The following is a 13,840-nucleotide window of genomic DNA, read 5'->3' on the forward strand; positions in this document are numbered from 1 at the left end:
TTCCCGACACACACTTACGTGTTGCTTCTGATATTGTTACATTTCCTCTATGGGTCTGACCTTGAGTTCCTCCATGTTCTGTTGAGCAGTTGAATGTTCAATGTGATAAGCACTTCACCGCATGGGCTGACATAAACTCTGTGCAACACATAAAGTGATCCCCAGCCAATCTTGTCTATTGAAATAATAGCTCTTTAACTGCTAGTTGGTTTCGTTAACAGCTCGCAATAATTTGATTTACTGGTTACTTGACTGAGGTACAGTAACTGTTAGACGGCTACTTGTTGATAGTGGCCAAATACAGTAACTTGAACTGGGGGATTCCAGATGGTTTATCAGTCGACAGGTTTTGTTTGAAACGGAACCCTATTTACTTATAAACTGAGTGTACAAAACATTAGGAACACCTGCTCTTTCCATGACAGACTGACCAGATGAATCCAGGTGAAAGCTATGATCCCTTATTGATGTCACTTGTTAAATCCACTTAAATCAGTGTAGATGAAAATGAGACGGGTTAAATAAGGATTTTTAAGCCTTGAGACAATTGAGACATGGATTGTGTATGTGTGCCGTTCAGAGGGTGGATAGGCAAGACAAAATATTGAAGTGCCTTTGAACAGGGTATGGTAGTAGGTGCCAGGCGCACCGGTTTGTGTCCAAGTGCTTTTTGAGGTTGGTTCGGTTTAGATTATTGAAAAATTATCACGGTTTTCGATTTTGGTTTCAATATTTTTAACATTAATGCTGTAACGACACAGAATAAAACAATTAATAAATGTACGATGATGGTACTGACTGTCCATTACTGCTTATCACTTATTAACCATTTATTTACATCACTTTACTTTTAATAAAATAATTCTGTTGTTGTGTATATTACATTTGTCTTATTTGATGACTTTATTATTTCATTCCAAGTTATCTCATCTCTATAAAGCTGCTGCCTATGCTGTCTGACAAAATCACTATTTCGGTAGTTCTTGAAAGTAAAAAGGCATATGTTTATGACTGCTAAATACCAACTATCGATCACTTAGATCATGTATTTTCAGGTAGAGATACCTCATGAAGGAACTGCTCTTGATCGCGCGTCTTCTCCCTCTCCGTGTCTGCCTCACACAGACCGGACAAGTAGGCATGCAATGGATTATGGTCATTGTAGTTAATTATCATGTTTTCTGCGCTAAACTATTAGGATATTGGCCTGTTGGAAGCTACAACTCCCTTACTACAGTGGGGGGAAAAAGTATTGATCCCCTGCTGATTTTGTACGTTTGCCCACTTCCAAAGGAATGATCAGTTTATAATTTTAATAGTAGGTTCATTTGAACAGTGAGAGACAGAATAACAACAAAAAAATCCAGAAAAACGCATGTCAAAAATGTTAAAAAATGATTTGCATTTTAATGAGGGAAATAAGTATTTGACCCCTCTGCAAAACATGACTTAGTACTTGGTGGCAAAACCCTTGTTGGCAATCAGAGGTCAGACGTTTCTTGTAGTTGGCCACCAGGTTTGCACACATCTCAGGAGGGATTTTGTCCCACTCCTCTTTGCAGATCTTCTCCAAGTCATTAAGGTTTCAAGGCTGACGTTTGGCAACTCAAACCTTCAGCTCCCTCCACAGATTTTCTATGGGATTAAGGTCTGGAGACTAGCTAGGCCACTCCAGGACCTTAATGTGCTTCTTCTTGAGCCACTCCTTTGTTGCCTTGGCCGTGTGTTTTGGGTCATTGTCATACTGGAATACCCATCCACGACCCATTTTCAATGCCCTGGCTGAGGGAAGGAGGTTCTCACCCAAGATTTGATGGTACATGGCCCAGTCCATCGTCCCTTTGATACGGTGGAGTTGTCCTGTCCCCTTAGCAGAAAAACACCCCCAAAGCATAATGTTTCCACCTCCATGTTTGACGGTGGAGATGGTGTTCTTGGGGTCATAGGCAGCATTCCTCCTCCTCCAAACACGGCGAGTTGAGTTGATGTCAAAGAGCTCCATTTTGGTCTCATCTGACCACAACACTTTCACCAGTCGTCCTCTGAGTCATTCAGATGTTCATTGGCAAACTTCAGACGGGCATGTATATGTATTCTTGAGCAGGGGGACCTTGCGGGCACTGCAGGATTTCAGTCCTTCACGGTGTAGTGTGTTACCAGTTGTTTTCTTGGTGACTATGGTCCCAGCTGCCTTGAGATCATTGACAAGATCCTCCCGTGTAGTTCTGGGCTGATTCCTCACCGTTCTCATGATCATTGCAACTCCACGAGGTGAGATCTTGCATGGAGCCCCAGGCCGAGGGATATTGACAGTTATTTTGTGTTTCTTCCATTTGCGAATAATCGCACCAAATGTTGTCACCTTCTCACCAAGCTGCTTGGTGATGGTCTTGTAGCCCATTCCAGCCTTGTGTAGGTCTACAATCTTGTCCCTGACATCCTTGGAGAGCTGGTCTTGGCCATGGTGGAGAGTTTGGAATCTGATTGATTGCTTCTGTGGACAGGTGTCTTTTTATACAGGTAACAAGCTGAGATTAGGAGCACTCCCTTTAAGAGTGTGCTCCTAATCTCAGCTCGTTACCTGTATAAAAGACACCTGGGAGCCAGAAATCTTTCTGATTGAGAGGGGGTCAAATACTTATTTCCCTCATTAAAATGCAAATCAATTTATAAAATTTTTGACATGCGTTTTTCAGGATTTTTTTGTTGTTGTTTTTCTGTCTCTCGCTGTTCAAATAAACCTTCCATTAAAATTATAGACTGATCCTTTCTTTGTCAGTGGGCAAACGTACAAAATCAGCAGGGGATCAAATACTTTTTTCCCCCACTGTATATCACACAGTTTGGGCTTGATCTTATTTATCTCTAGAGAAACTGTGTATTCAACTCACAGAAGAAAAAAAAAATGCACAAAATGAAATTCAAATAACTGAACCGATGTCGATCTATTAGTTGTTTAAAAACCGAAAAATAACCCACATTTCAGTTCATCACTGAGCACTACACCCTAATGGCCTCCGGTGAAGGTGAATGACCCCATGGCCATGTTAAACGTCTGAGGTGTTTGCTTATTGCTAACACCGGTGCAAAAGAGAGCCCCAAACTGTCAGAGAAAGAGTACATCTCTCCCAGCCAGGTGTTCCAGATATGCATCTCAGTGACTTAACCCTTAGATGTTAGGATCATTGGTATTGGAGTACTGTGGATAGAACCAATATTCCTGTGGGTTAGCACTAGCAGCGACACATTTTTTTTAGTGGTGTTTCTTCTGTCAGTTATCGCAAGAATCTTCATTTGCCTTGCTAAACTATATTCCATGTTTATTTGTATTGATATTGGCTTTGAAAGGGTATGAACCTTACATCGACCATGTCGAATGTGAGTTATGATTCATGTTTGTTTCAGGGCCATGCAAAACATTATTGGTCAAATAGACTGTGAAGCTCTGAATATACATTCTGCAATGTGTCAACTGATAAAGCCCCAACATCCCTATCTTGTTGTTCTAAGAAAGGATTAATGAAACACAGGCCTGGCTGTGGCTTTGCTGATAGTAACCCATTGTTGTTTTTTAATATTTGGGAAGCAACATGGCATCCTGGTGATGGATTACAGAGTGCATGTCCCAAATGCCCCCATATTCCATATATAGTGCACTACTTTTGACCAGAGTCAATAGGGTGCTGGTCAAAAGTAGTGCACTATGTAGGGAATAGGGTGCCATTTGGGATGTAGACAGAATAATAATGCATTCAGGAAAACAACAGTTCGATAGTTACACACTTGGCACACACTGGTTGAATCAACGTTGTTTCCACGTCATTTCAATGATATTACGTTGAACCAACAATGGAATAGACATTGAATTGTCTGTGCCCAACCTTTTTGTCAAAATGTGTGTGTATAGAATGTTTTGTTGGTTTATACAGCAAATGGACTTTCACGCTTGTGGTTATTTACAGGCCTTGCACATCCTGTCAATTAAGTGTTTTCTCAGACCGAGACCATTTTTATGTTAACCACTGTGGCTGCTGGGAAGTCAACACAAGCAACACCACTGTTTTCATTTTTAAGTCCTCACCAAGCACATGTTTAGATTCCACCTGAGGTTATGCTCTCCAATTCTGTAATTGGTTTTTCCCCATTTTCCTTTTGATTTGGAACTGAACAGAAGATAATGAATAAAACACACTAACTTTTAATCAAGACCATGTGTTCTTCACTGATATACTTGTTTAATATGATGTTGTGTTAGTTGAACAAAGACAGGCTATAAAGTAACATAGTATGGACCCTAAATAACCACAATGGAAATAGAGGACCACGCTGGAAATCAGCCTTCTTTTGGCTTCATTGTGTTTTAAATTCAATCAATAAACCAATCAGCAAATCAACCAATCAATCTCTTAGTCCATGTAAAGATGTGTTTGTCCTAACAGCTCTACTGTACCTTAATGTGTTCCTACCTTTTATACACTCATTTTCTCCATGAAAAAAGGAGTTGGGACGCACACAAACCCAGCCCAGGGCAGCCGACTAGCAAGCATCGGGCTTCCTGAACACTAAACAGAAGCAGGCCTTGATCCACCACTGCCCCTCCTACTGCGACGGCAGCCCAACACGGGAATACAGTGAGTCGGCGGCTTCTCTCGGATGAATGTTTCCCTTCTCTCTTTCTGTTGCGCATGCTTTCTTAATTGTTGAGTGTGTTTATGAACTTTTTTTATTTTTTTATAGTGTTGACATGAAAGTGAGAATGCAACACGGTGTATGGTGACGTCATGGTGACGTCAGCTAATGTGCAGGGCAAATATCATGCAGGATCATCATACGGGTCACTGCTGAGCAAAGAATCGATTCGAATTCTTACGTTGCCGACATGGTATCGCAACATGATCTGATCAACTGTGAGACTTGACTTTAAAGACTTGAATTACTTCCAGATACAGGTGAATAGGTTATAATGCCTTAGGAAGTGTTGTCGGTAGACTGCATTCACTTTGGGGCCCGCCATGCTTCTTTTGTTAGTCACATTACATATTAAATGATCTAACAGTTGTGCTCTGAGCTCAAGCTAAATCCTTCGTCTTCGTCCTGAATGGGTGTGAGGCTTTTGTTTCGGGGAAGAGGATGACAATCTCATAGCCGAACTGTTCTGAATGTGTCATACTATTACTGGTCTCTTTGAGGTAATAACCCAATGGCTCCCTATTGTCTACAGTGCACTATTTTTGACCAGGGCCCCAACCAATATCACACTGCAGAGCCTCTCAGTGACCCTGAACTGACACCTGTCTCACAACACCGAAAGAGCAAGAGGGCTTGACGACACGCCACATCAGTTAAACAGCTGTTTTGACATTATTAATCCCATGTGATGTTGGGTGGCATTGTGTAGAGGTGGGATATGAATTGTATTAAAATAAAGGCTAAACTCAAATTTGTTGTTTTTGACAGAATACAGCCACTGCCGTTAAACCACAGTGGCTTTTTTCCATTTTCACAATGGAACATTTAGTCATGAATTCTCAAATCCTTTTCCTACCCTGTGCCCCTCTCACGTTCATTCTCAGGGGGCTCCAGCTGCGGCTGCAGCTTCATATGGCTTGCAGTCTGCAGTCTGAGGGCCCTGTGTTTATACCAGAATCAGACATCAAACCTCTCAAAACAGCCACGATTAAATCACTTCTACTTGTCCCTCCTTGGTGGTCCCAAATCCTCTATTGAGACAGTGCTGATTATAACACATCCCACAGATGGGATACACAATGACCAGGGCATATTTCTGACTGACCGTATGTTTGTATGTACAGTATGTGGGGTTTATGCTTATTTAGCTATTCTAATGTATTAGATTAGATGAGATTCACAGGGATAAGTGTTGGCCAGCTAGAGCGAGAGAGCGCACATACTGTGATCCAGTGAACTTTGAGTAGTCAAATATTGTGGTTGGAGCATTTTTGTTACTTATTTTGCTTTGTCGCTTATTTGACTGTTGATATATGGTGGAGGCTGAAAAGGTGTCTGAGAATACCACTTCTGTGAACGCTTCAAGTCTGTGCTGCAAAATAAACATGGGAGGTATTTCCCCCCAAAACGTCAGGAAAGGGAAGTTGCAGTTTATTTTCTAATATTTCCTTAACTACTTCTACAGCTAAGTTACGGCTTGCCAAAGCTAAGCAAGGGCGTCTAAGAATAACAAGCTCAAAACTGCAAAAGTAATGACTGTGAATCAATGGATGACCATTTTTTTTATCTATCGTTATTCTGGTTGATACGGATTTGGCAAGAAACGAGATGGTTGATGGATTGGATTCAAGAGATGGTATATAGAGACAGGAATCACTTCAAATAGAATTAGTATGTGAATTCCAACAGCCTGTAGCTGTGCCCCAAATGGGACATTATTCCCTATATAGTCTTCTATGGGCCCTGGTCAACTGCACTACATAGGGAATAGGGTGCCATTTGGGACGCATCCTATAAAAATGAAGTGCATTATCAAAACAATTAACAAAAAGTCATTATATCCTGTACAGAAACATGGGGGATGTGCAGCTTGTGACAACGCGGATCTCCAAGACCAGCCTGACACAAGGCCAAGGTTCCCCAAGTCAGGATCCTCCAGCCTTCACTCTCCCACCCCGCAATGCCCGGGTCAGTCCGGGAGGGACAGCGCGGCTGGATGGAAAGGTATGGATCTCTCTCTCTCCACTTCCCCCTCTCAAAATCCCTTTCTTTCCTCCTGACGCTGTACTGGTTATATCTGTTTCTTTTCAACCCGCCCCAGCATGTGTGAGTTCTGCATGTTGCATCATTTTCATTGTGTTAGGAGTGGAGGTGCTGAAGCAGACTTGTTGCTCTTGGGTCAAGGCCTGATGTTGAGCCCCACCTCCTGTTAGCAGACAGAGGCTGTGCCAAGACTCCTTATTGTGCTGTTCACTGAGCACTCCTTGGCATCCCTCTCTGGGCATCACCTGGGTTTAGGGGTTGATTTGGGTTTGGGCATCAGTCTCCGGTTATCAGCTGACTCATTGTGGCCATGGAAGAGCAAGCAGGCTTTGTACAAATAAAAAGAGAGTCTGAGAATGCTTTTCCCAACATGTAATTGAGGTTGACAGACGGTACTGTCAGGTCATTACATTTACCTGACATTTAAGTAATTTAGTAGACACTCTTGATTTATCCCAATGGTCCTTTTGGAGAAGACCTGCTTGAATTTCCCATTTTCCAAATTGGGAAAGTGTTTTTAAAGTTTCCAAACCGATAAGTCGTAGGCTATACTTTTGAAAAGGCACTTAAAAGAATTGGGAGAAAGTTCCCTAGGTAGATTAAAGGTCTATCATGGGCGAAATGCTAGTCAAGAAGAGTAATATAATGTATGCCATTTAGCAGACCCAAAGTTACTTACAGTCGTGAGTGCCTACATTTCTGTATGGTTGGCCCCAGTGAGAATCGAACCCATACTCTACCTGCTCAGCCACACAGGACCACATAATGCATTTATAAAGAGTACTTTATTAATTTCATGTCTATACCTCGAGAGTGTGGGTTTGTTGTCTATGTATTTGTTATCCCCAAAAATGCATGATTTACACCGTCCACTGCACATCGCACTCGAGCTACACCAACTCTCCAGTGGCCTTGTTGCTCCATGTTTGGAAACACTCCATGTCCCCTTGACATGTTTTGACCTCCCCCCCCCCCCCCCCCCCCCCCCCCAGAGGGTCACCTCAGTCTCAGTTCTTGTAATGTCTCCTCTCTGCTTTCCATGTTAAAGGGATAGTTCACCCAAATTACAAAAATACATGTTGGTTTCCTTACCGTGTAATCAGGCTTTGGTTTTGTTTATCTGGCCACTGTCTCCAGATGCTAACGTTTTGTAACATTTTGCATTTTGGGTGGACTATTGCTTTAACGACATGAAGGCAGTGTTGTGGCAATGCATTGAGTGGGATCTCTTTTAGATTGAAAAGGATATTTGATTAACAAGACTGTATTGTTACAGAAAGCAGGCTCCTGTCACATTGTGTTCACCTCCACTCTACCCATCCACCTGGTTTTCATTTGGCTTCTCTGGCTCTGATTTTGGGTCTGATGTGAAGCATTGAAGTAGTTTCTAGGACCCATGTTATGAATTTGATTTGCATCCGGTGAATGAAATGAAACAGTGAAGTCTCAAAGAAGGAGAGATGTGATAATTCAGATGGAACTGTTATCAGTCACTTGCAGAGGAATATTGTCAATAACTATAATGCCTATCGACCAATCAGCATCCAAGATCCAAACTAGGGCTGTCCCTAATAAAAAAATATGTAATCGTAGTCGATCGAGAGTCGTCTGTTCTTTTGACCAATCGTTGGGTCAACATTTTTAAACGTGCAGTTTTACATATATAGACACACCCTATGTTTGAATAAAATCAACTATATGTTGACTACTGATCTTGTCTGATGCTTTAAGCACTGAAATAAAAAATGAAGACACACAAATTACTAAAGAGTGAGCCAGAGATCAATATAGTCTTAACAAGAAGAAAAAAAACCTGTTCTGACCCCCCTCGTACTGCCCGCTGCTGCTGGCCTATGCAGATTCTGCTATTAAGCTCCTGAAGTTGCCTGTAATAGGCTACACCAGCGGTCTGCAACCTTTTCCATTTGGAGTGCCAATTTGTCGTACCATTGCTACTGATCTGTGTGCCAGTTATGATTTTCATATGCACATTTTCATGGAACAGTTTAATATAATTTCTAATAAAGTCTTCATATCTCAGAATCAATGTCAAATGATTAATCAAAATTATATCTAAATGTAAAAGTAACTTCTAATAAAAACATAGCAGCCGGCAGGTAAGAAAATATCCTGATTTAAAAATAAATATCCCTTAAATCACATTGGCTAGACATGGCCTGTCTGCAAAGAACTTGAAACATTGTATTAATTATTAACTTGCTAGCAACATTGTATAAAATATTCTGGGCCCTCAGTTTCCTGCGCCAGTGACCTCCTGACAGATCGACACAGCTGTAGGCTATTTGCGCAAGGGATAAGAAGTAATCAGGTAGGCCTGTTTAATGACGTTTCCACCAGATCAGAGCATTACATTGTTTTTCCCCTTTCATGCTCTGGTTATTGAAAGGGAGAGCGCTGGAAAGATTTTTCAAATAGGCTATGTTGAGGAACTGTTCTCATTCTCAAGTGATGTAAAAACATTTGTTTACTTGCTGTATGAGGTGAAGAAAAAATAACTTTGAGAAGCTCCACAGTGATGGTGACTTAAAACAATCAGAAATAGTATCAGATCCCCAAATGGGTACATTTATCAAATCAAATTGTATTTGTCACATGCACTGAATACACCTTACAGTGAAATACTTACTTACAAGCCCTTAACCAACAATGCAGTTCTAAGAAAATACCTAAAAAAAGTAAGATGAAAGTAACAAATAATTAAAGAGCAGCAGTAAAATAACAATAGCGAGGCTTTATACAGGGGGCACCGGTGTCAAGGTAATTGAGGTACTATGTACATGTAGATTTAGTTATTAAAGTGACTATGCATAGATTATAACAGAGTAGCAGCAGTGTAGAAGAGGGGGGGGACAATGCAAATAGTCTGGGTAGCCATTTGAAGAAATTGTTCAGGAGTCTTATGGCTTGGGGTTAGCTGTTTAGAAGCCTCTTAGACCGAGACTTGGTGCTCCGGTACCGCTTGCCGTGCGGGAGGCAGAGGGAACAGTCTATGACTAGGGTGGCTGGAGTCTTTGACAATTTTTAGGGACTTCCTCTGACACCGCCTGGTATAGAGGTCCTGGATGGCAGAAAGCTTGGCCCCAGTGATGTACTGGGCCATGTTAGTTTGTTGATGTGGATGCCAAGGAAATTGAAGCTCTCAACCTGCTCCACTGCAGCCCCGTCAATGAGAATGGGGGCATGCTCGGTCCTCCTTTTCCTGTAGTCCACAGTCCGCTCCTTTTGTCTTGATCACGTTGAGGTCTCTGACCACCTCCCTATAGTCTGTCTCATCATTGTCGGTGATCAGGCCTACCACTGTTGCGTCATCGGCAAACTTAATGATGGTGTTGGAGTTGTGCCTGGCCGTGCAGTCATGAGTAAACAGGGAGAACAGGAGGGGACTGAGCACGCACCCCTGAGGGGCCCCCATGTTGAGGATCAGTGTGGCAGATGTGTTGTTACCTACCCTTACCACCTGGGGGCGGGCTGTCAGGAAGTCCAGGATCCAGTTGCAGAGGGAGGTGTTTTGTCCCAGGGTCCTTAGCTTAGTGATTATAGCTTTGAGGGCACTATGGTTTTGAATGCTGAGCTGTAGTCAATGAATAGCATTCTCACAGGTGTTCCTTTTGTCCAGGTGTGAAAGGGCAGTGTGGAGTGCAATAGAGATTGCATCAACTGTGGATCTGTTGGGGCGGTATGCAAATTAGAGTGGGTCTAGGGTTTCTAGGATAACGGTGTTGATGACCAGCCTTTCAAAGCACTTAATGGCTACAGACGTGAGTGCTACGGGTCGGTAGTCATTTAGGCAGATTACCTTAGTGTAATGCACAGGCCTGGTAGCCTAGGCCTATTTCTATGGGTAAACAAGTGCGTGTCCTTACTCATGAGCGCTCCAAACAAGACGATGGAATAAATTGACAACTTATAAATGAAATTAAATAAACCAAAACGTTTTTCTCACAAGTGTAGCCTAGGTTGTGCGCTCTGCATGAAGCTGGTTGAGAGAATTCCAAGAGTGTGCAAAGCTGTCTTCAAGGCAAAGGGTGGCTACTTTAAAGAATCTCAAATATAAAATATATTTAGATTTGTTTAACGTTTTTTGTCACTACATTACTTCCATATTTGTTATTTCATAGTTTTGATGTCTTCACTATTAATCTACAATGTAGAAAATAGTCAAAATAAAGAAAATGAATAGGTGTGTCCAAACTTTTGACTGGTACTGTACATAATATGTATCTCATACTCTCAGGCTACTGTATATTTGCCACTACTCGACAAAAAAAAATCTTGGTCGACCAACATCCTGTCGACTGAATGGGGTCAGCCCTAATCCAAACCATTCGTTTTTTTTAAAAGGTTGTACCTAAACCAACCAGTGCTCTTGGCTAAGATGAAATGGGAATGTAAAAATCTCCCCTATCTTTGTCCGGGTTCTCTAATTGACCATCTTGGCATATGTGTAGCCGTCAATGAGCTTCCACATTCCGTAGATTTAGCCTCTCGAATGTCTCATGGTGCTCTGATTACTCTCGCTGCCCGCAAATCCTTGTGGTCTGCTCCTAAAACACAGTGGGTAAGGCAGAGGAAATTGAAATGATAAATGCTGCTGCAGAACCTGCCACTGCTGTCTGGAGCCAGGGCTGGAGCCAGAGAAGCTGCAGGAGTATGAAGCTGAACGCCTGGGTCTGCTGAGTAAGTTGGAGAGGAGAACTGGACTGGCTTTGTGTCCAGCCACTGTACCTCAGACGCTCTTGTCAGAATCCATTTAGCTGTGGTCACATATGCTTAACACCACAGAGCACCACAGGTCCACTGAGTCCAGGTTAACAGTGGCCAAAATAGCTGCTTGCCCTGAGTTAGCCTGGCTTCTACAACAACACTAGGAACAGGCTGATGGCCATAGCAGTGATGTCATGGTTTGATTATTTGATGAAAAAAACATTAAACCCACTGCAGGTTCTTGATTGCTAGATAAATACACTACCTTGTTTAGCTTTATGTACAGACTTGTTACATACATAGTTGATAACATGTGTGGCCCACCACTGCTACCTGTAGTGCTCCACATGTCTAAATCACTCACACAGGAAACTTACCCACTCCTCTCTGCGTCACCCTAATCTACGGGTTTATTTTCATTTGTCTAGAAATGTATTTAAGATCTTAACAGATTCCAGTTGTATTGGATGAAATGTGAATAGGGGAAAAATCATAAGGATCCTATTTATGGTTGTAAAATTCTGGTAACTTCCCCCAAATTCCCAGGTTTTCCAGAAATCCTGGTTAGGGGGTTCCAGATTTCCTGCTTATTTCTTTCGGATTCCTGGAATCTTCCAGCTGGGATTTCTGGAAAACCTGGGAATTTGGGGAAAGTTACCCTAGATCCAAGTAAGTCTCACCCTCATAATTCCCATGCTAAAGGATACATTGTTCTGACTGCCATCATGACAGACTCTTCCTTAATGTAAGGAAGCACGTCATTGAATTCCTCTGAAAACTTTGAGATGGCCTGAAAATAGCTGCACTGAGCAAGTCTGGTCATTGACAGCAATGGCTTTTCTTTCCCCTGAGTTTTCTTATATCGCTCAGATATCGGACGCTTATGATTTTTATTTTTGGACTGTCTGTTTTGCCATTTATAAATTTTTTATTCAATGTGTTTCTATGGGCTATAGCAGTAAAGCAAATGGCTAAATTATACATTTTATGACCACAATTCCATATGTTTGCTGAGTATATATTGCGATGTAAGGGCTTAGGCCGACAGGGGTTAAGTCTGGAGCTGTTTCCTGAGACCATAGAACCAGATCCTAATATGTAATTCTATGGGTTCATTTTGGTTCATTTTGGGTATAGTCACCCATTGTGATATTGAAACTACTTTAAGTACAGCTAACTTGAATATTGTTAATAAAGCTTTACTGTAAAACATAATGGAAATACTTTCCCCAGGCAGACTGCTCATCTGGGTCACTTCTGTTAGGGCACGTTAACAGTATGGATAAAACGGTGTTATTTAAAGTTCCATAACACAGACACCTGTGTCTGTTCCTCACTTGCATTCCTGTGCTGCACATTGGACCAACAAGAACAACGATACCCATCTAATTCTCTAGCTCTTTCTGTAACGTTTTACGGGTTTTGCCGTTTTAACCTTCATACAGTAATGTGTCTGATTCCAACACGATTTTGCATTTCCATTACCGCTAAATGTGAGACATTACTGTTGATATCAAACTAACAATAAATCCAACATCTAACTAATGTATTTTTGAAGGATGTGTATTTATGTTTTGAAGACAGTCTAGCCTCTCCTCCTTACACATCACTTTGTAATCCTTTGTGAGTGATTGGTTGGTTGTGATGAGGGTGACATGCTTGTTAGGAGAGGAGGAGAGCCAGCAGTGCAGTGTCTGATTTAGTGCAGCCTGACTGTCCAGTGCTGAGCTGACCTGGGCTCAAATACTATTTGAAATCATTTCATACATTTGATCTGTGCTTGATTGAGATTGCATGGCTTAATGGACAAATAAAATAGTCCCAAAACTGTAAACTCTGCCCATCTGCAACTCCAGGCAGGCTAGAACAAATGCTCAAAGTATCTGAAAGAATTCAAATAGTATTTGAATCCAGGTCAGGTGCTGAGACAGTAGATCTATGGAATGCGTCTTCATAGGGATTAAAATATCTTAGTCTTGTGACTTGCTTCCTGAGGAATTGTTTTTTTCAGAGCTGCTGGAACAGAACCCAGTCGGCTCCAGTTCTGCTTGGATGAGCTGAAACAATTCAGAATGCATCTCCTCCAACTATTACATTTGGGGAGTTTTACAGTAGTACCTGAAAATGTGACGGTGCTAAAACATGTTTGTGTGCTGTGAGAGAATCCTGGTGAAGGAATTTTAGAATATTTTTTTTTAAGTTTGGTGTGGGTACTGTATGTTCAACACCAACACTAAGACGATAGGTTCTTTAGTATCGATGTGATGAAACGCCTCCGACATCTGCCAGCCAAATGCTACAGGCGCACACACACGCAGACACACACACTTGAGGTGGCCTCCCACCACCTATGATTTACAGACCTTCAAAACAAGGGTATCAA

The 13,840-nt window shown here is 41.8% G+C and overlaps 1 protein-coding gene across 2 annotated transcripts in view; it reads left to right on the plus strand.

Moving 5' to 3' along the window:
• LOC115160690 (myosin light chain kinase, smooth muscle) overlaps nucleotides 1-13,840 on the plus strand; it is a 104,746-nt gene that overhangs the window by 15,799 nt on the left and 75,107 nt on the right. For both annotated transcript variants that reach the window (XM_029710946.1, XM_029710947.1), the window contains exons 2-3: nucleotides 4,499-4,631; nucleotides 6,540-6,693. In XM_029710946.1, coding sequence (XP_029566806.1) covers nucleotides 6,544-6,693 — 150 coding nt within the window. In that variant the 5' untranslated portion in view covers nucleotides 4,499-4,631; nucleotides 6,540-6,543. The remainder of the gene's footprint in view (nucleotides 1-4,498; nucleotides 4,632-6,539; nucleotides 6,694-13,840) is intronic.

This window comes from Salmo trutta, chromosome 24 (assembly GCF_901001165.1).
Source record: "Salmo trutta chromosome 24, fSalTru1.1, whole genome shotgun sequence".
In the NCBI taxonomy this organism is placed as follows: Eukaryota; Metazoa; Chordata; class Actinopteri; order Salmoniformes; family Salmonidae; genus Salmo; species Salmo trutta.